We start from the raw sequence: 22,099 nt of genomic DNA on the forward strand, positions 1-22,099 counted from the left end.
TTAAACAGAACAGAATTTTATTCCAGATCTTAGAAACACAATAATTTTAATTTAAGACATCAGATAACATTCAAACTATGCTTTAAATAGTCATGAGTCTGTCTATTATGAAAATTGGTAAGGCAAAAAATGTTCAGAGATAGGCAGTGCTTGGTTTCATCGAGCCACTGTGGCAAGGAAGCAAGTAGAGATGGAATAGTTTGTAACACCTGATATTCAAGCACAAAGTTATACTCAAGAGGCACAGTATATCCATTAGGCACTTCAAAGAGTAAAAAACAACAACTCACACAGAAAATGTTTTAGACAACCATTCTCAGGACAGACAAAACAGTAAGGCATTAAAGTAGACTTGGTTGAATTCAGAGTACATTAAGGACATCTTTGGATCAATGGACAGTCTCATAGAGAAAACCTCTTCATACCCTGCAAAGTAAAAAGCAGTTTAGTCTCTTTTTAGAGGCATTTAATTCACAAAAGTACTGAATTATTAGATTCTTGGGTTAATATGCAAGACATCACTGTTGTACTAGATAAAAGTTTGTATTAACCATTTCACGACAACCTTTGGATCTTGAAAGGCTGCGTGCATTTGAGTAATCATAAAGCCTGGTCAAACTGCTTTAAATGCTGTAATAAATCAATATAAATCTACACTCAGCTACAGTCCACAGGCATTTGCTGTATTCATATACTGTACATTTTAAAAGAGAGAAGTGGGAATTGAGTATCTTGTTATCAGAATTGTCACCTTTAACTAGCAAGACTAAGACCCTGTTTCTATAAATTGATTCCAATGCCCTTGTAGATACATGCTACCTCTTCCACTTCTAAGTCAAGATTCCAAGTCAAGGAAACAGTGTACTGTAACAAACACACACATCCATGACTACTGCTTTGCAAAAGACAGGATCACAGGTGATTTGTTAAAGAAAGGAAGTTCTTATGCTCACTGGTCTAACACTACTCCCTATTCATTTCAAGCTTGATCTGCAAATACTGGAGCTTTGTCCCAAGGGAGTTTAACAGCAAACAGTTAAAAAGCACTTGTTTTTAGCCATTCAGATTTTTCTAACAATGAAAATAACAGCTGTGAAAGGAAACCAGAACAAAAAGAAAACAAGAAAGAAGCATTTTTGAACTGACTGAAATTTGTTATTACAGAATCTAAATTCATTGATCTGATGCTTCATGTAGTATCTGGATAGCAAAATTCTCAATTTCTGTTCCAGCACACTCAAAGAAAACCAAGCATTTCAGTTCAAAAAACCAATAACCCTGTTAAGCCGTAGTCAGCATTCCCACAGAAAAACTCAACTGCTGAATTAGATTAGATATACTGTTTACATCATTATAAAACACATTCTGAGAACAAAAGTTTTGGTGTATGTCTGTGATGTCTAATATTAAAATGGCAGATAGGAGAAACACCATAACAACTTTATTCTAAACTTTTTTCTCCTACTGCAGAAGAACGAGAAGCCTTGATCCAGCCAGCATCATGTATTATTTTGCATGACTATGTTCCAGTTTACAGCACATAGTGACAGACACAGCCTCAGCTCACGCAGTAACTGAGGATACACTGGCACTGGCCCTAAGACATGACAGCACTGATTGACTGAATGAGCAAACAGAATGTATTCAATCGTATAGACTTATAGTGATGGACACATCTGCACTTTCTAGCTACCAGCCAACCCTTCTGGTATAGTGGTTTGAAGGTTGGGCTATGACTCTGGAGAACAGGGGTCAATTCTCAGCTCTGCCATGAAATCCACTGGGTAACCTTGGGCAAGTCACATGCTCCTAGCCTCTGGGAAAGGCAATGGAAAACCACCTCTGAACACATCTTGCCAAGAAAACTCCATAACCTTAGAGTTGCCATAAGTCAGAAACAACTTGAAGACACACAACACACACACACTGTAGCTATGGTGAAAAAGGAGTGCTGCAAGCAGTTAACAATACCTGCAACAACACAGTTGGATCCAAAGCAGCTACTCTTGGTCACAGATGGGACAGTTAGCATGTTCCTTTATAAACTTGCTGTCTACTAAAACAAGGTTATAAACACGGACAGACAGGAGTAGTCTTTTATGTCTCAATTAGTGTCCCAAACAGATGTGAAATCTCTTTGATGCCAGTCAGTAACTGGGATGTGTCTGCTCATCTAGAAAGGATTGCTACTAACCCCAAATAAGCAGCCAAATTGTATTTCTGGATAAAAGTTTATTTTAGTTTTCTCTGGTAGTTTTTGTGTTCATTCAAAGTCTTCTATACCAATTTGAAGTTTAGACTTCAGTTGGGGCACATCTCTTTAATGGTCAAACAAGAAGATCCCTGGCAGCTACTGGGAGATTTCTATTAACATGTAAGGGAACTACCCATCTTAAAGTGAAAATGCAATATATTCAAACAATACCAAGTAGGAAGCAAAGAACAACTTAGCATTCAAAACAAGAAAAACTCTTAGAAATCTGGGAACACAGAGAATATGGCAGTGACGAACATCTTGCAGTACAAGTCATACCCACCCAATTCATATTAGAGAGAATTATAGCAATGCAGGCAGTCTAAATATTAATTCCACTGGCTATTCTTAACAATTATTAGTCCCTTCTCTTGTCTTTCATCTCCATCTTTCCCTATTCTTCCCAGCTTGATCTCCACTCTTAGTGACCACAGAATTCCAAGCTCCTTCAGAATTTAGGCTAAAAGGCCTCTGTGTGTATGTGTGTGTGCACACACATGTACCTTTAAGTTACCTGTCAACTTATTGCAACTGTATGCATTTCATATTTTCTTAGGCAAGGAACACTCAGAGGTGGTTTTGCCAGTTCATTCCCCTGAAACATAGCCTAAAGCACCAATTTGTTGGCAGTCTCCCATCCAAGTACTAACCAGGACCGGCCCTGTTTAGCTTCTAAGATCAAACAGGATCTGGTCCCTTTAGGGTATTTAGGGTATGTAACCAATGTACTACAGCTAAACCCTAAAGGGTAGTGTCAGGAATCTAAGACTATGGAGATTATCGCACTGCGTTCTGAGAATGTTCCGTATCATCACGTGATGAGAACGTTCCTGGAACGGATATTACTGCATTAGCAAACTAGAACGTGATCAGAACGTGATCAGAACGGCATTTTACCGCACAGCGATTCCTTTTTCTTGAAACCATTACGAGAACATATTCCACCAAGGCTGAGAGAAATCCATTCTCTCATTCCTCCGTCTCCTGACTGGCTGAAAGAATGACAGGCAGGGAGGCGAGCGACTGCAGTGAGGGAAGGGGTGTGTGTGTGAGAGAGAGGGGGGAAAGAAGGAGGGAGGGAAGGGAGGGAAGAAGGAGGGATCGGGAGGAAGGCAGGAAGAAAGAGAAATGGGGAGAGATGAGCTTTGCAAGTTACATCCCAAACCTCCTTTGCAAGGCTGGGAAGAAGGAGGAGCTCCATGCAGGTCTCTTCAAGCCGAAGGAAAGCAAGTTGCCAGGGAGGGGACTGGGCCAAGGGCAGAGCCCCGGCAGCCATAGCAGCTCTTTAAACCGGTTAGAAAAGAAGAGTCCTCTGCTGTCATCCCAATTCCCCATTTTGGCTGCTTGTCACCCTTTTGCCTCCTGTGTGTGTGCGCATGTAATGTGTGCCTTCATAGAATCATAGAGTTGGAAGAGACCACAAGGGCCATCCAGTCCAACCCCATTCTGCCATGCAGGAAATCACAATCAAAGCATCCCCAACAGATGGCCATCCAGCCTCTGCTTAAAGACCTCCAAGGAAGGAGACTCCACTACACTCTGAGGAAAGAGTGTGTTCCACTGTCGAACAGCCCTTACTCTCAGGAAGTTCCTCCTAATATTGAGGTGGGATCTCTTTTCCTGGAGCTTGCATCCATTGCTCTGGGTCCTAGTCTCTGGAGCAGCAGAAAACAAGCTTGCTCCCTCATCAATGTGACATCCCTTCAAATATTTAAACAGGGCTATCATATCACCTCTTAATCTTCTCTTCTCCAGGCTAAACATCCCCAGCTCCCTAAGTCGTTCCTTGTAGGGCATGGTTTCCAGACCTTTCACCATTTTAGTCGCCCTCCTTTGGATACGCTCCAGTTTCTCAATGTCCTTTTTGAATTGTGGTGCCCAGAACTGGACACAATATTCCAGGTGGGGCCTGTGAGCTTCCCTCCCCGCTTTAATTCTTGTCTGGCTCTTTGCTATGGAATTCTGGGAGTTGTTTGCTTGCTTTTGTGTGGTGCTCCAAACAGAGGAGCTTTTGTGGGTTCCTTCCTGGAGGGAAAGAGGAGAAGGTCCTGGGCATCCCTGCCATCCCTGTTTCCTGCAGGCTGCCAGCACAGGAGCCCCGCTGGACATGACACTAGAGCTCCCCCCCCCACAGAAGCAGCCAGACCCTCTCCCTCTTGCTCTTTGCCCTGGCCCCCCGTTTCCCTCTCTCTTTCTCTCTTTCCCTCCTTTCCTCTTCTCTCCCTTGTCCCAACTTTCCTCCCTTCCCTCCCTCCTTCTTTCCCCCCCCTCTCTCTCTCTCACACACACCCCTTCCCTCACTGCAGTCGCTCGCCTGCCTGCCTCCCTGCCTGTCATTCTTTCAGCCAATCAGGAGACGGAGGAATGAGAGAACGGATTTGAGAACGGATAAGAATACCGCACAGACCTCTGTTGCAACGTTCTCATCACGTTTCAGCTCGCTGGAAACACATTCAATCCGTCCCTTCCTGGAACACATGTAGAACACATTTAGAGCGTTCTGAGAACCCGATTGGAACACATACGTGCGGTATTCTTAAATGTGTTCCGTTCTCATCACGTTCTGAGACCGTTCTCAGAACGCAGTGCAGTAATCTCCATACACTCACGTGATATGTTTATAGCAAAAATACATTTTGTTGTCACAATCAATATTACTTGTTGTTCCCAGAAATTGTTTTCTTCTTGTGAGAACTGTGTAGGGATGAGGTAGAGATGTTTTCACAGGTTGTTGGGAGGATAAAAGGAAGGGGAAGATAAAGCTATGTCCACCATTTTGAGTTCTTTGGATAAAATAGGAAAAATAATATGAAAAATAATTATAATTAATAATAGAAACCAACAATATTTACCTAGTCCGCAAGGCATAATAGAAGAGGGCTCCATTATGGCCAATGCTCTTTTAGATACAAGATTATTTCACTTTTTAGCTGCGGCCCAAAGAGTGGGTTCAACTGAGCCAGAATTGCAATTAGCCAGCTGCAAGAAAAGAGGAGAATGTTAAGAGAATACATAATAGATGTGTGACTAATACACAAAATTAATTTTAGGTGAAAGAAGTAGAATAATTACAACTAAAACAACTGATATATAAACAAAACACCACCAAAAGAAATGACAGACAGGAAAAAACCCCGAGTCCCCATCTAGAAGGCATGTCTCAACTAGAAACTGCCCTGTTCCATTTTCAAGTAATCTTTGCCATTTATTTTCCATTTCTAATAATCTTCCACCTTATCAAGAAGGAAGGTTAAAAATCATCATCCCCTTTAGCTTCCAAAATTTTAAGTGCTGTTCCATACTAGGAGCCAGAACAGTATCAACCCCCTACAGAAGGGAATTGAGAGAACCTGTTTTGAAGAACTACAGAACATTTTTAGCATAATCCTGATGAAAATACAAAATGCAGCTCCATGGAAACTGAGCATTCTTAGTGGCCTCAAAATGCTGATTTGACTTTTGGGAGGAAAATAATGGAAAAGGGAGGGCAAGGGAGAACGGGACATGAAACAGAGCATTATGGGGGAGGGCACAGCTGACTGGAACAGTAAACAGAAGCATTATGTACTATAACATTTTATTGCAGATCCCCCTTTACTCCTTCCAATATGATAGGCTCTTCTAAAAGAGAACATAAAAATTAATATACTAACCCAGCAATCCTATTTGTGTGAACCATAATTTATCTTGTACTACCTCCAGTTTTTGCTAGATTAATATCTTCTGTTTTTAGGGATTTGCATGCTATTCTGATATTGGCACTGGATGTATGAGAAATGAGCGAAAACTGCTACAGAAGTGTTTGGTCAGATCAGTTTCTTATACAGAAAAAGCTTACGTCTTCAGCCCACATATATTTTAATGATAGCCTCATGCAGAAGAACTGCTAATTATCTTTGAAAATATTAACAATGGGTATATAACAGGATACATACATGACCCTGTCAAAATATTACGCAACTCAAGGCTATAGCTAGGACAAAATACATTTTACAGTATGAAATATACTCCAGAAAATTAAACATGTTTATTTTGGGGTTACAAGCTTGGTTTGTCAACAACTGTAAATAAAAAGAGTCTTCTGAGCCCTTAAATTTATACAGAATTATAACAAAGTTAAGTGCCCTGAACACAAAACATTTTGTTAATGCACAGGCACATTTAACAGCTATTTCTAGAATGCTTTGGAAGGAGGAGGAGAAAGAGCAAAGCAGCTTTGTAATGAGAGCTGCTACAAATGAAGAATGCTTAGGCAGTCATGGAAAATTCCACACAAACCTGGATGCTTGGACCAGAGAATAAAATGCAGGTCAGCTGGAAAAAGAAAAGCCATAGCAGTCACAGACAAGAGATACAGGATTAATCCTCTTTAGATTTTCTCCATCATAATTCACTATGACAAATAATATTTCCCACTGTTCATAATTAGTTAATGAAAGTACTAGTTATAGCAAAATACGTACAGACCTCTAATAGTGATAGCTTCGTATTCCTTTCACTAAAAACAAGTATTTTCCACATACATTGCTACATATATAGGATGACATTCCCCTCAGCTTTCCTTGGAATGATTCTACATATATCACAATTTAAATTGGGAGTCCAGCTGCCAAAATATGGATGAGAAAGGAATTGTTATCCAAACCAGTACCATAGGAAAGTGTTAGTGCTGTCGTCATCTACAGCTAAAAGACATCCTCGCTTGTTCACTTACCACCTAGTCTGCTAGTAGCCCTACCTGGTATGAATACCTTGCCAAAGGCTTCCTGTGTGGTATCAGTATGAAAACTGCATTCCAGAAAACTCTGAGGTTTCTTGGAAGCCATACGGGCATTTTGAAAGGCAGTTTATCTTTCCCATTTCCCTAAAATGTGCAGTTTCAGGGACTTTTAAATGGCAGCCCACAAGGGGCAATAGTAAAGCTCAATAGATTTGCCCAGTTACAGTTCTTTTGTTCATACCAAACATGAAATGAGTTCTCTGCAAAACCCAGGGATACTATGACAGACACAGCAACGTGGAAAGTATTCCCTGAAAGCAGAAATTCTGAATGCAAAAGAAAGATGCATTCCTCTGGATTTGCTGGGATGATGGGGCCTGAAACAGATAGCCAATGCAGGGCTGGGTACTTTCTCCTCAAATCAGATTACCATTTAGTTTTGATTAGTTACTGCAAAATGCCAATGATATTATGAAAAACAGATATTCACTTCTAGTAAGACAACTCATCTTAAGACAGGAGCAGCAATCAGGAAAACCCCTACCTACGGCTAGACAACAACTTGCAGATTCCTCACAATTTGGTTGTGCCATATAAGTAGGCTTGTCATATCCCGCCTGGGGGTGGGGCCACATGGTCCCACCCCGGTTTGGCCCCTCCCCCGGAACCTCCCCCCCCAGCAAGGCCCTGGAGGCAGCTCCACCCCTCCCCATGGCTGTGTGCCACCCTCCCCACCTCCCTGCCTGACTTAAGCCTAGAGAGCAGGTCTTCAAGACATCTGCCACTCAGAGCTATTGCCAGCCCACTTGGTATATATACCCTGCAAAAGGCATTACTTTCAGGTTACAGTGAGCAAAGAAAAAAAGGCCATCAATCGTTCCTGTTTCACTGGGAGTCTAAATGCCTCATCTTTTAAATGTCTACCGCGTCAGTATTCTTGTAATTCTTTATCACAGGATCGTTTTTGAGGCCCTAAACACCTTTACTTGTCATATGCAAATTTCTCCCGAAGCTGACCAATGGGAAAGAAGCAATCAGCCCTCCCCTTGGGTTGGTTTTCAAGCGCTTGGAAGGAAGAGATTTTGCCTTGCAAGTTGCTGGTAAATAATAGAAGGCTTTGGGGTAGCAAAGGCTGCAGAAATAGTTTGACCCCCCCCCCTTAAACATCCATGGCTCAGTGCTATGGGATTCTGGGAACTGTAGTTTCTTGTGGCACCAGAGCTCTTTTGACAAAAGGAGACTGAATGATCCACAGAGGAGGCGGGGGGCAGAGCCTCTTGCCAGCAGTGAGAAGGCTGCGATGATGAGGAAAAGCAGGGGCTCCTCTGGTGGTCCTGGCCACTTCCCTTGGCTCCCTCCCTCCTCCTCCTCCTCCTTCTCCTCCTCCTCTCAGAGCTCATTCACACTCCCTGGCTTTTCTCTCTCCCCCCCCCCCCCTCTGCACTTTGAGACCCCTTTAACTGCCAAAGCTCAATGCTCTGGAATTCTGGGGTCTGTGAGGCATTTGGCCTTCTCTGTCAGAGAGCTCTGGTGCCACAATAAACTACAATTCCCAGGATTCCATAGCACTGAGCCCTGGCAGTCCAAGCAGTGTGTTTTGGACACAGAGATCCTCCAAATGAATCCAGTCCCTAGCTTTTATATCTCTCACACACACTGCAGGAATAATAACCTACTTTGAGACTGCTTTAACTCAGTGCTAGGGAATCCTGGGAATGCTAGTGTTTGGGAGACATTGAGACTTCTCTGTCAGTGATGGCTCTGAGGCCACAATAGACTACAATTCCCAGGATTCCCCAGCACTGAGCAGTCTCAAACTGGACCATTTCCTCAGTGTGGATGCACCTGGGGAGGCATTCTGGGCACTGCAGTTCAACTACGTTTGGAGGGTTATGGGACTCCCTGTCAGAGATAGCTCTGGGGCCACAATGTACTACAATTCCCAGCATTCCCCAGCACTAAACCAGGACAGTTAAGTCACTCTCAAACTGGATTATTTCCTCAGTGTGGATGCAGCTTTGGTGAGGAACTCTGGGCATTTCAGTCCAGCATTGTTTTATTTCTGCAGTGTGTTTTGGACCAGAGACAAGGTGACCAGGCATCCTCCTCCTTTTCCAGGATATGCCTTCTTCTGTCAAATTTCAAAAGGTCCTCCATTTGGATCATGGCTAAGAAGCATGGATTTATAATTACATGGGTGTTTTTAGCTTTTATTTTTGGCCATGTCCTACATTTTTTTTTGCTTGGGTGCCCTACATTTTGGGGTGAGGGCATTGGTCACCTTGGTCAGAGAGCTTTCCAGGGGTTAACTGCCATTCTGCTGTGGTGCTGGAACAAACCACCATTCCCAGAATTCCATAGCATTCAGGCAAGACAGTTAAAGTGGCCCAAGCCTTTTGCCTCTCTTATGCCTGAGATTTCAAAGCCCAGCCTTGGCACCACAACAAACTACAAATCCCAGGATTCCATAGGATGGAGTGATGAGAGTGAAAGCAGTGTGGCAGCAGCCTAAGTGTGCTTAATGCAGTTCTTAACATGGTGCACCTCTTGCCTACAGAGTCTCACAAGACTTTTTTGTTTAACAACTTGCACCCATTAACTCCATTTCATGTCTCCTTTATTTAGTGGGGAGGAATACAGACAAAACAAGTCAAAATGAAGAAAAACCAAAGTCCCTTGACCAAAGGGTTTGGTTGTGGAATAAGCCTCTGAAATATGCAAGAGGCAATGTTAAAATAAAGCCATGTTCAATGCTCAAATGTGCTGTTTGGAATGGGGAGAGGGGGGTGGCCAGAAAAGGAAGTACATTTCTGCGATCTGTCTACGAATAATGTCAAAATGTCCTCCATTTTGATCATGCCTAAGAAACATGGATTTATATTAACATTTCTAAAAAAGCCTCAATTTTTTGCGTGTCCTCCATTTTTTAAAAAAATGTGTCCTACATTTGAAAATGTTGTCCTGCATTTGTCCTACATTTGTCCCGGTTTGGAGGTCCTCACTTATGGCAACCCTACATATAAGGCTAATATGATTACATTCCAACATCAGATGGAAGACTGCATGATTCCCATCTCTGTTCTAAGAAGTCAGTTTATAGAGGTGGTTTCTTCAGGCAAGCTCAAAGTAGTTTCACGCAGTGTGAACACTAACTCCAGCAAACTGCAGGTAAGCTCACCACAATGTGTGTATGTGCCCAAGTCACCTGTTGATGTATGGCAACCTAATTAATTTGGCAAGGTGGTTTTACCAGCTCCTTCCTCTCAAATATAGCCTCAAGCACCTGGTATTCATTGTTGGTCTCCCACACAACTGCTAACAACAGCTGTTACTGCTCAACTTCCAACATCAGAAAGGATATAGCGCCTTTAGGGCATTTAAGTTCACCATAATACATTGCAGTAATATCCTGATCACTACCCAAATACATCTGAGCATCACTAGTGACCACTCCTAGAAGCAAGCATTCTGGACAAATTTAGAAAAGCATTGATTTGCCTAAATATAAATGAAGAGGGACTTCTGGTTTTGTCTGTCATCACAAAACTTCTGTGTTTTCCTCATAGTCTTCAGAACACTATGCTGAAACCAGATAGAAGTGCATTTCTGAAGACAAAATCAATCTGTTCACAACTTTGCCGCCAGGTACAAGATCAGTGCTGTTCCAGTTTCAAAAGTCATATTGGTGGAACATTTAATACAAAATCCACCAGGCAACCAGAAAAACCTGCATCCAGATTCCACTACTTTTAGGTAAGCCTGAAGCTCCAGAGACCAAGAACAGAATAATGTGGACAACCACAAATGTGTGTTCTTTGCAAGACTCACTGACAACTTCATCCACTCTCACATATAGAAATTATGCAGTGTAATAACTAGATATCAGAACAGTAGGAAAAAAATTAACCTTGTATCAGTATTCTCACAAAACTCTCAAAAGTTCCAGAACTGAAAACTATCCATTACTTTTGGGTGAATATACTTTTCACCCACAGCAAATTATTGGGATTATTTAGAACAGAGAAAATGTGTAGGGTATTTATGAAATAATATTTCATTGAATTATTTAATGGTGCTGAGGGGGGGGGGCAAATATACAATTATTATAATTGCATCTTAAATCAGTTTTGAAAAACAGTAACTTTTTTGTTAATCTATAATGCAGGAAATGAGGGGAAGCATCAAGCTGACTAGGTGAAGTAGATGATGTACTGCTTTTGCTTGAAAACCAGCTGAAAAGAGATAGAACCTTTCATGGCCCCTGAGATTCCATTACTAGTATGGCACAGTGCTCTATATTCTATACCATGCTGCTACTAAGGGCTCCTATGGGCAGGGTTAAAACAGAGTTGGAGGAAGCATAGACACCAACAGACATTTTAGGTTTAACTTTTCCTTACCCCTATTTTATTGAAGCACACTGTAAACTGACCTGCCTTACTCATCCCTCCCTTATTCCTTGTATGTCATGCTTTAAATTCAGACTATAAACAGCAGGGAAGGGATTGTCATGTTACTTTCATCTGTAAGCTAATGAGAAGATGTTTGGACTGAAGGGTAGAGTAGAAATCCTTTAAATAAATATTACAGTGACACTATGTCCTCCATAAATATGGATGGCCATTCTTAGGTTTACAAAAGATAATAAAAATATATGACCTGGACAAATGCTTGACTATGTCCTATGCTACTGTACTAATTAAAACTAACTACCATGCTGCTTATGCAAGGCTGTTGTGTGGTGTATTTAAAATTTAAAAATTTGATTATGTGTGGGACTGTCAGTCAAATAATTCAAGATGAAATTTCTTATACAGGTATTCATATACATAACTCAGAATAGTTACTGAAGGTGAATTTCAGGATGTTTGATCTTGTCCAGGTGAGTAGATGAATGACTGTGCTAGTCATTAGATTCTTGAAAGTGTTTATAGCATCCCCATCTCCCACGAAAAGGCTTAATTCAAGGACAAACTATGGCCCTGTGGAACTATATCGTATAGCCTTCCATAGCTCAAACTACAGCTACAATCCTGCTTAATGCTGCATCTTTTGGTTTTGTTATTGTCCTCATTCACACCTTGTGTTCATCACCCTGCCCCCCCTTTTCTTTGTATATTTTCAAAATCTAACAAAAAGATCCTGTGTTTTTGTCACTCTGCACAAGGGATGGGAAACCTGTAACCATCAAAAACAGAACTCTGTTCCCATCTGTACCTGCCAGTCTGGCCAATGCTGGTGGGTGTTGGACAAACACATTCAGCAACATCTAGAGGGGTGAAGGTTTGTCCCTACCCTAGGCCATCAATCCTAGCGGTACATGAAGTTCATATGTTAAGATGAGAATAATGAAGACCTCCAGATGTCAAGTCCCAGCATCCCTCACTATTGGCTACGCTGGCTATGGCTGCTGGCACTTTCAATCCAACAGATATCTGGAGAGCTCCATAATTCCCACCCTGTATTATACAGATGTGTCTATTTTCTATTCAGACTCAATATACTGTAATCCTTTTCTACTGCCTATTCATGCTATCTAAGGCAAGTGTTCCAAACTATTCCTTTAACTTATAAAGATGAATTAGCAATCCTCCCACAGAAAATCAAACCAAATTTTATACAGGCATGAAAGTGTTAGTTTACTACCTGAGAGTGATACTCCATATCTAGAAGTTGAAATTACTGTGGAATGAGGCTTTGTGCCAGGGGACCCTGAAAAGACTTCCCTCTATATCTCAGGCAGATGCATGGCCATAGTATCTCCCGTCCCCTTTCAGTTGAAACTGCTGCAGCCTCACCATCTCACAGACTATCTCTCCTGGCACTGCTACCACTGCCAGTTAAGCCTGATCACTTTGGAGTGTGATAGGAATAGGCAGACACCAGGCTCCCCTCTCGTGCAAGGATACCTCACATTACTGGTGAAATACCAAAAGCTTGTACTGTGGCTTTCCAAAATTTCAGAGAGAATTCCTTCCTAGCCCTACCTAGAAAACTATGTTTTTTCTTTTGTGAATCTTGCATCCAAATAGTCACTAGGCCTGACCTCTGAACTCAGAAGAGATTGGGTATGTTCAGGATGGCATGAGCAATGCAGTTAGCTAGGAAATGAGTAGTTACTTTATTTCTGTCCCATTAACAGCACACAAATCTAGATAAACCCAATTGCCATTGAGTATGGAGGCTGGGGGCTACAGAACACCATTACCGGAGTCCTCAGTAGTGATAGAGGCTGAGGATAAGTAAGGTGCTAGTCCTGCTATGTCCTGCCAAGACAGGTAGGACCTGGAAAATGTCCTAGGATGACTTTGGGAGACTAGGGTTCAAATCCCCTCATTTAAACTCTGAAACAGATGGCCCTGAAGCGGCACTGCGACACCACTCCTGAGAGAGCTGGATCAGAGCTGCAGCAACTGCACACTGCATCTCCGACCCAGATATTTGATGGCTCAAAAAAAAGGTGGCAAAATGCTGCTCCTTTTATAGCTGGAAAAGGGTGCTTTTTCTGCTGCGGCTTTGCAGCGCCCGGTGTCCAAATGCAGCACCACTGGAGCACTGTGAAGCCAGCCGTGTGGCAGGCAAGCAGCTTCCGGGCGGTGCCAGGGCATGTCATGTGTACACCACACCCCTGCGCTGGCCATAAGGTGGCTTGAGTGCCGGTCTGTACCGGTCCTAAGTCATGAAAACCTACTGGATAACATTGGCAAGTCACACTCACTCTGCCTTCCGAAGAAACCTTGCCAAGAAAAGCCTTTGATAGGCTAGCCTTTGCATCGTCATATAAAGGCAGATAACAGTAATAATGCAGGATGCTTAGGCACTTCTGTACCCACCACCAAAATGTTTTTCCTTCTTAATTATTTTTGTCTGATTTACGATCCACCCCCTCTCTTATTATTTCCAAGACAACATAGCATCAACATGACACATGTTTTGCAGAACATTATATTTCTGGATGCCTGTGCTGGCTGAAGATTTAAATATCAAGCCATCTATTTAACAGGATTTTGAATGATATCCAAAAATACTACTCTCTATTTTCTTTAGCTGATTAGGTAGAAAGAAAAAAACAACCCTATTTCTATAAAATTTAAACAGATTTTTAAGTTGTTAGTGACTGCTTACACAACGTTGTGCTTTGAGTAAAACCAAAGGAAAAACAAATACATCCTGGTCCCATGTGTTTTAAAAGTCATCCAGGTCACAGCTTCACACTGATGAGTCTTTGGGTTTGTTGAGGCATAAACAAGCAGAAGAGATTGCACAAAACCTGTTTGTCCTAGCACTACACCAAACACAAACAGGACCATGCATTGAGTTAGTCCAGAATACAACAAGGCAAATCTAGTTTGAAGCATGCTGACTGTAAACTATGCAAGAAGCTAAAAACTGACTTTGTACAGGTCACAGGTAAGCAATACTGAATTCCAACTTTCGAAGAGCATCAGCCTGCGCAACTTAAAGTCAGGGTTGCTGGGAGTTGTTTATATCAGCCCAAGGGCCACAGATTCCTCAAACTCTGATACAAGACAAAGTGGTGGAAAACTCAGAGAAAACTGGCAAAATAGACCTGTACCCCAGCTTAGCACCTTACTACGGCCTTTTCCATGATGAGAGGTTACACCATATCCAGTAACTGCAAATACATATATGTCTGCAGTGCAAACACATTACAATTATATTACAGAAATGAAAAAGTCCTAGTACAGAAAGTCAAAGCAATTCTGCTAACAAGGAACAATGAGTATGAAAAAAGGTGTGATGTACACTGTTCTCATTAAGTTATGACAATCTTGTTTAGGACTAAACTAAGCATTTTAGTTGAGGAGTAAAAAATATGATTTACAGTAAACACCTGCTTAAAGAATTACAAATTCCTATGGCCTACATGATTCATTCACACTTATTTCTATAAACCACTATATCTTCCTCTACATACCACTTCTCCCAAAAAATCTGGATAACAAAATCAAGATGTGTTGTGACTTCACAGATATATCTGTGATTGGACAAAACGGGAGAAATATTGATACTTACAAGAGATAGCAGCAGACAGCACACGTCACCAGCATTGTGTTGATAACACTGAAGAAAGAGAAGAAGGTTGATAAAATACAAACAACACTTACAGTCTTTAATAATAATTTTTGTTGTTAACTGCCCTTGTGTTGATGATCTCAACCCATGGTGACCCTGCTGATGAGACATCCCCAAGATCATCTGCCCTCCACGGCTCGGCTCAACTCCTGCAAACTTATACTCGTGATCTCTTTAATAGCATAATTCCTCTCTTTCTGCTTCCCTTTACCTTTCCTAGCATTGCTGTTTTTTCCAATGATTCATGCCAAAGTATGACAACCTGAGTTTTGTCATCTTGGCTTCTAGGGAAATTTCTGGCTTGATCTGCTCCAGGACCCATCTGCTGTTTTTTTGCTGTCCATGGAATCCTTAGTACTCTTCACCAGCACCACATTTTGAATGAGGTGATTTTCCTCCTATCCTCCTTTATTATAATAAATTAAAATCCAACAAACTGCAATTGTATTTTCCTTGAATTGAAGTATAACAATTCAGAATCAGTTCCTTGGGTTCTGCCTATTCCACATTCTCAAATGGGTTTGGAAAAAAGTTGTTTTTGGGACTACAACACTGAGAACCCCAGTTCCAGCATAGTCAGTTGCTATACTTCCTGGGGGATATGGGGATTTGTACTCTACTGTACTGTGGGAGATCTTAAGTAGTCTCAGGAGTTAGAGCAAGAGGAAAGGGCATTTGTGCCCTATACAATTCCTTGCTCCTTCCCGGCCAGAACAAAAAAAGTTGCCCCAAATTAACAAAACATATAGTTTATACAAACTATTTCAAACACGACACAGCCCTCCCACCAGTATGCAGTATTGAGCTCTAATACTGCTGGTAAACCAGAAAAAAGAAACTTACTGATTGCATAGAATAGTTACTTGCAAGCTTAAAAAACAAGATTTATCTAAGAACAAAAGATATACAAGCATGGCCAGGGAACCACCATCCAGTCTGCTAGAGCCAGTGCCTTCATAATCTTCCTCAACAGGACAGTAACAATTAGATCTAATATTGTGAAGAATCAATACAATCATATGTAGGTCCTAAGTTATTTATGAAGATTTAGAGGTAAGGCAGTCTTTTTTCAAGAACTAAATAATATTTTTCATCATATTTGAACCTATATTACTTATTTGGGGCATTATACATGTGAGGCCTTGGGCTACTGTATCACGTTCCTTGAGATGCGGATCTGGCCTCAGTGGTACATACCTAGGTTACATCCTGTTTGGACTACTGTAAGACACTCTACTTAGGGCTGCCTTTGAAGAGTGTTCGGAAACTTCAGCTGATCCAAAGAGCTGCAGCCAGATTGTTAACAGGGGCAGGTTACAGAGACCACATAATGCCACTGTTGAAACAGCTCCACTGGCTGCCAGTTTGTTTCTGGGCACAATTCAAAGTGTTGGTTATTACCTATAAAGCCCTATATGGCTCAATCCAGGCCATTTGGCAGACTGTATCTCCCTGTATGAGCCGGTTGGGCCCTGAGATCCTCAGGAGAGGCCCTTGTCTCAATCCCACCACCATCAGAAACATGGTTTGTGGGGACAAGAGAGGGCCTTTTCGGTGGCTCTCCCTAGACCAGTGCTTCTCAATTATTTTCTGTCATGGCCCCCCTAGGAAGAAGAAAACATTTCGCGCCCCCCGCGCAACTGTAAATAGTATCATTTGTCTATAAAATTGTTATAAGTACACCTCTGCATAACAGAGCCTCGCGCCCCCCCTGGGGGGGCCCGCCCCACTATTTGAGAAAGGCTGCCCTAGACTTGTTGGCATTCCGCTGGCAGGCTAAGACCTTCTTATGCAGGGAGGCTTTTTGAAACAGAAGGTTCTTAAAGGACCAGCTTAGGGTCTTGTATCATTTTAAGTGTTTTAAAATTTTATCTTTTTAACTGTATTTATATTCTTTTAAAAAGTAATCTATTTTAATATTGCAATAATTTAATTCTGTTTTAATGCATCACTTTTCTATGTTTTTAACTGTACAGTATTGTTCTTTTAATGTTGTGAACTGCTCTGGCTCCCAGTTCTGGGAAAAGAGTGGGATATAAATAAATATAATGATAATTATAATGATAATAATAATAATAAGTCAGCATTTATCTTCAGAACAGATGGTGACACCGGTGGGCCAATCAAGCTAAAATTCTCTAGATAGTTTAAGGAAAATGTTTGGGAGACATTGTTCAAGCATTATTCTTCTCCTTTTTATTAAAGAAAGGTCTGCTTCCTTACTTTCACCATGATATCTATTGTAACATAGCTTAGATCTCACACAGGATGCTGAAAAGAGTTCAGCCACTGTGTGCATGTCTAGCCAAAAGGTGTCCAGATGTCTGAGGAGCTCATACAAAACAAGTGACATGTAAGTCTGAGGGCAGGGAAATGTCCAATTAACAATTTGTAAGCCGCTCTGATAACCTTTTGGATGAAGAGCGGGGTATAAGTAAATAATAATAATAATAATAACAACAACAACAACAACAACAACAACAACTGTTTTAGGGACTAAGGGAAAATAAAGGCCAGTTAACAACAACAAGGCAACTGGAATGAATAGAAGCTTAGAAGCATTAATCTTAAATGAAATGTAAATTACTTTGGGCATTTTATTCTGCTTGGACCTTTAGCACGACCTTTGATTCATGGACCAGATGAGGCCTTTCTTGGAAAAGGCACATCTTTACATTGCCATCAAGCTTTCTTCAATGTAACTATTTAGACCTTCTCATCACACATAATGTATTTAGCTCTGCCTTTGAAGAGTGTTCAGAAATTACACTCAGAACATATGACTTCTTTGCTCTTCATTCTACTTTGGCTTCCAGAGTCTAATTAAAAGTGCCAATTATTACCTTTAAAATCTTGCATAGTTTGTGTCCTGCATATTTTAAACAATAACTGATTCCATATGATCTTACTCATTCTCTCAGAAAGACCAAGGAGGACTTGACTGACATCCTTCCTTCACCTGAATTGCAGTTGGTGGGCATGCCTGACAGAGCCCTCTCACTTGTGGCACTTGGTTTTGTCTTTATCCATAGACTCAAGCATCCATGGCTTGAAAACATTCAAAAATATATAAATTCCAAAAAGCAAATCTTGATTTTGCCATTTTTTATAAGGGACACCATTTTACTATGCCACTGTATTGAATGGGACTTGAGCATCCACAGATTTTGATATCCATGGGGAGCCCTAGAACTAAACCCCAGTGGATACCAAATGCCCCATCTAATGTCTTTCTTTTCAGTTTTCCTTGAATGCTTTACATAGGTCTTAAAACTGCATTAACTAACGCTCCGTGAATGGTTAATCTTAGTTGGTTCTATCACCAATAACACTGCTTTTGCTGCAGCATGAGGCAACCTCTACGGGCCAAAATTTTGTCCCCTGGGATTTCACAGGGGCTGCAACACCCAGCTGCTTGGCAAAAGTAAGGGGGTAAAAAACCCCACCCATATTTCCCTTTAAGAATAAGAAATACAGGAGTGGGTGCCTTGTTTTCAAGTACAACTGTGCTTCCTGGAGGCTTCCAGAAGTCTGATTCTGCTTGAAAATAAAGTGCGCCTTTTCAAGCACCTCGTTTTTAACAGAAAACGTTTCTCTGTGGCACACGTGGGCCACACTTGGTTTATTGTACTTTAATCCTGTTGTGAACCACTATGAGTCCCAATACTTGGCGGCGGCGGCGGGGGGGAATTGAATACATATTTCCCTCCATCCACATGATGTACATTAATGTGGAACGATTGCTGAAAAGCAGCTTATAAAATGAATTCAATAAAAATAAATTTAAAAACAATGACCACCCCTCCCAGTAATATTTTGACCTTTAGCACAGGGAAAGTAAAACGAAATACCCGAAGAGGACATTAGGTGGGAACAAGAAGTGGTAAGACCTGAATGTAACTTGAAAGCATGCAGAAAACCACAAGGACTAATAACCAAAATACTGTTAGGAATACCAATTATTATCTTAATGGATGATAGCTACAGACCAATCGCCGCTGGCCATCTCATAGCCCTCTGATTGTGAGGAAATGGTTACACACCCAGCAGCACACAGATGGGGAAAAGTGTCACAAGGCTGTGACGCCTCCAGCTTCTCTTCCAGGCAAAGGGAATTGTCTGAGGGGAAGCCAGTGTGCCTTGGGACAGCTGGACCTCCTTATCCACGGATTCAAGCACCCACGACTTGAAAATGTTTCATTTCAAATGGCAAACTTTGATTCTGCCACTTTATATAAGGGACACCATTTTGCTGTGCCATGGTATTTAATGGGACTTGAACAGCCACGGAGGTTCCTGGAACCTTACTCCAGTGGATAACAAGGACCCACTGTAGTCTGAGCATTGGACCATGACTCCGGAGACCAGGGTTCGAATCCTGGCTCAGCCACAGAAACCCAGTGGGTGACCTTAGGCAATAAGTCACACTCTCTCAGCCTCAGGGGAAGGCAATGGCAAAGCCCCTCTGAATGAACATGCCAAGGAAACATGCCATGAGAGGGTGGCCTTAAGGTTGCCATCTGCCAGAAACAAGAGGCACAACCCCCATCCCTGCCCCCCGCGTTGTGTCAGTGTGTCCCTGCGCCTGTCAGGGAAAGAGCCCGGGGCCATTGGGATGGAGATGGCAGAGGGAGACTGGGGCCTGGAAACGGGGCTGGCCTGGGGCGGTGAGCCCACTCCTCCCTCCACAGACCTTGCCAAGAAAGCCCTGTGACAGGTTTCTTTAGGGTCGCTGAAGTCGGAAAGGCCTTGGAGGAGGAGGAGGCGGCGCAGAAGCCCAGCAGCTGTGGCAGGAGCCAGGAAGAGCGCAATCGGAATCAAGGGGAAGGGGACCTTCCTGGGCTCGTGACCCTCCTCCGGAGCTCTGCAGCGCCGCGGAATTGGGAGGCATTTCGTAACCTTGGTTACGAAACAGGTCTGTCGCACAGAGGCAGGCAGCCCTCGCCATCTCCGACTGATGGCCCCGAAGGAACCCGCGACGGGGCTTCCCTGGCCAGGCTCCTTCATCTCGAGGAGGGCGAGGGTCATTGGCTCCCATGGCCGGGGCAGGACTCGAACCCTGGCCCCCCAGAGTCACACTCCAACGCTCAAGCCACTGGGCTCCCCGCTTCACACGTCGCCCCAACAGTAACAACAACAACAACAGCAACAGCAGCACTGCTAAGGGAAAGGGAGGGATGCTAAGTGAAGGCTAGAGGCGAGCCCCGACGGCGAGGAGGGCAGCCATTTTGTGCCTCTCTCCCTGCAGCAGGGAGCCTCCCTGCCCTCCTTACTTACCCCCGGTTGGGCCCCTTGGGCACGAGCCACGGCAGCACCCCGCCGACCACCCCCCAGAAAACGCTCATGACGACGATAGGCACCGCCAGGCCTCCGTACGCCATGGCTGCCTGCGACAATGACGACGACGACGACTCGGCCGCCGGGCCAGGCAGGCTGCTGCTGCGACTCCACCGCGCAGGCCACGCCCCTCCTCGCCCGCGCGCCCAATCAGGGGCCTCTCCGCCAGCGCGTGAGGACGAATCCGCAGTGGCGTTGGAGGGCGGCAGGGCGCATGCGCGTTCTTTGAAACCGGCCCTTCTGTCTGTGTCTCTCTCATTTGCGCAGAACTCAGAGCCTTACGTCACCTTCCCCAGGAAGAAAGAAGAGGAAGAGCCACAGTCGCCCTCTGCGGCCTCGGCTGCCTCCCTTCCGGCTCTTCTCTGCTCTTTATGGTGCGCGGCGGCTATGCCACCTCAAGTCTGTTCTGGCCTATGGCGACCCTGTCATAGCAACAGCAAACAAGTACATCCCTATACCGCTTATCAGTGCACTTGAGCTGAGCAAATTTGCAGATGGCACCAAATTAGGGGGAATAGCTCATACTCCAGAGGACAGGATCAACATTCAAAATGATCTGAATAGACTAGAAAGCTGGGCCAAAGCTAACAAAATGAAATTCAACACAGAGAAATGTAAGGTACTGCACTTAGGGCAGAAAAATGAAATGCACAGATATCTGATGGAGGACACCTGGCTTAAGGAGATAACATGTGAAAGGGATCTTGGAGTCCAAGTAGACCACAAGTTGAACATGAGCCAACAGTGTGATGCGGCAGCTAACAAGGCCAATGCGATTTTAGGCTGTATCAATAGAAGTATAGTGTCTAAATCAAAGGAAGTAATAGTGCCATTGTATTCTGCTTTGGTCAGACCCCACCTGGAATATTGTGTCCAGTTCTGGGCACCACAATTCAAAAAGGACATTGAGAAACTGGAGCGTGTCCAAAGGAGGGCGACCAAAATGGTGAAGGGTCTGGAAACCTTGCCCTATGAGGAACGCCTTAGGGAGCTGGGGATGTTTAGCCTGGAGAAAAGAAGGTTAAGAGGTGATATGATAGCTCTGTTTAAATATTTGAAGGGATGTCATATTGAGGAGGGAGCAAGCTTGTTTTCTGCTGCTCCAGAGACTAGGACCCAGAGCAATGGATGCAAGCTACAGGAAAAGAGATTCCACCTCAACATTAGGAGGAACTTCCTGACAGTAAGGGCTGTTCGACAGTGGAACACACTCCCTCGGAGTGTAGTGGAGTCTCCTTCCTTGGAGGTCTTCAAACGGAGGCTGGATGGCCATCTGTTGGGGATGCTTTGACTTGGATTTCCTGCATGGCAGAATGGGGTTGGACTGGATGGCCCTTGTGGTCTCTTCCAACTCTACGATTCTATGAACAACAGCAGACATTTGTATCTTCTATACAGATGCAATAAATCAAATGCAAAGATTTTTGCTGGCTCTTCATTTAACTGGCCCTTTGTGTGTAGGAAGGTGTGTGTGGAATTCAGCTCCCTAATACATTAAAATGAATGGCTGTTCCTTTTTACAAAGTCTTTTTTTTTTGTCTGCCCACCCTCCTTGTCATCTGTCTAGCTTGCTGGTATTGAACTCACAACCTTGTGAGTGGTGGCAGTACAGGCATTTAACCACTGCGCCACCAGGGCTTCCTCTCACGGGATTTTCTTAGCTAGTTTCTTCAGAGGGAGGTTTGCTAAGC

The 22,099-nt window shown here is 43.1% G+C and overlaps 1 protein-coding gene across 2 annotated transcripts; it reads right to left on the minus strand.

Annotated features, from left to right (window-relative positions):
- On the minus strand, nucleotides 1-20,542 carry ATP6V0E1 (ATPase H+ transporting V0 subunit e1). 2 transcript variants are annotated; one of them, XM_089496662.1, is made up of 4 exons: nucleotides 20,349-20,535; nucleotides 15,012-15,059; nucleotides 5,107-5,233; nucleotides 1-426 (listed from the first exon to the last, which is right to left on the minus strand). In XM_089496662.1, exons 1-3 carry the CDS (start codon nucleotides 20,450-20,452, stop codon nucleotides 5,140-5,142), a joined length of 246 nt encoding a protein of 81 aa, XP_089352788.1. In that variant the 5' UTR covers nucleotides 20,453-20,535; the 3' UTR covers nucleotides 1-426; nucleotides 5,107-5,139. The 2 variants fall into 2 exon arrangements, with proteins under 2 accessions (XP_089352788.1, XP_089352790.1); XM_089496664.1 differs by lacking the exon at nucleotides 1-426 and adding an exon at nucleotides 6,533-6,568 and having other exon boundaries at nucleotides 5,150-5,233; nucleotides 20,349-20,542.
- Between the last annotated feature and the right edge of the window lie 1,557 nt (nucleotides 20,543-22,099).

This window comes from Sceloporus occidentalis, unplaced genomic scaffold, assembly GCF_023333645.1.
Source record: "Sceloporus occidentalis isolate IW3139 unplaced genomic scaffold, rSceOcc1.0.p SCAF_92, whole genome shotgun sequence".
NCBI classification, from domain to species: domain Eukaryota; kingdom Metazoa; phylum Chordata; class Lepidosauria; order Squamata; family Phrynosomatidae; genus Sceloporus; species Sceloporus occidentalis.

What these genes read in the sequence shown, in the direction of transcription:
- ATP6V0E1 (XM_089496662.1), bottom strand. Translation starts at nt 20,452, where the DNA reads ATGGCGTACGGAGGCCTGGCGGTGCCTATCGTCGTCATGAGCGTTTTC. An exon ending in CCCAAGGGGCCCAACCGGGG is followed by an intron (nt 15,060 to 20,348) that starts GTAAGTAAGGAG and finishes CTCTTTCTTCAG; the next exon opens with TGTTATCAACACAATGCTGG. An exon ending in GCTGTCTGCTGCTATCTCTT is followed by an intron (nt 5,234 to 15,011) that starts GTAAGTATCAAT and finishes CTTTTCTTGCAG; the next exon opens with CTGGCTAATTGCAATTCTGG.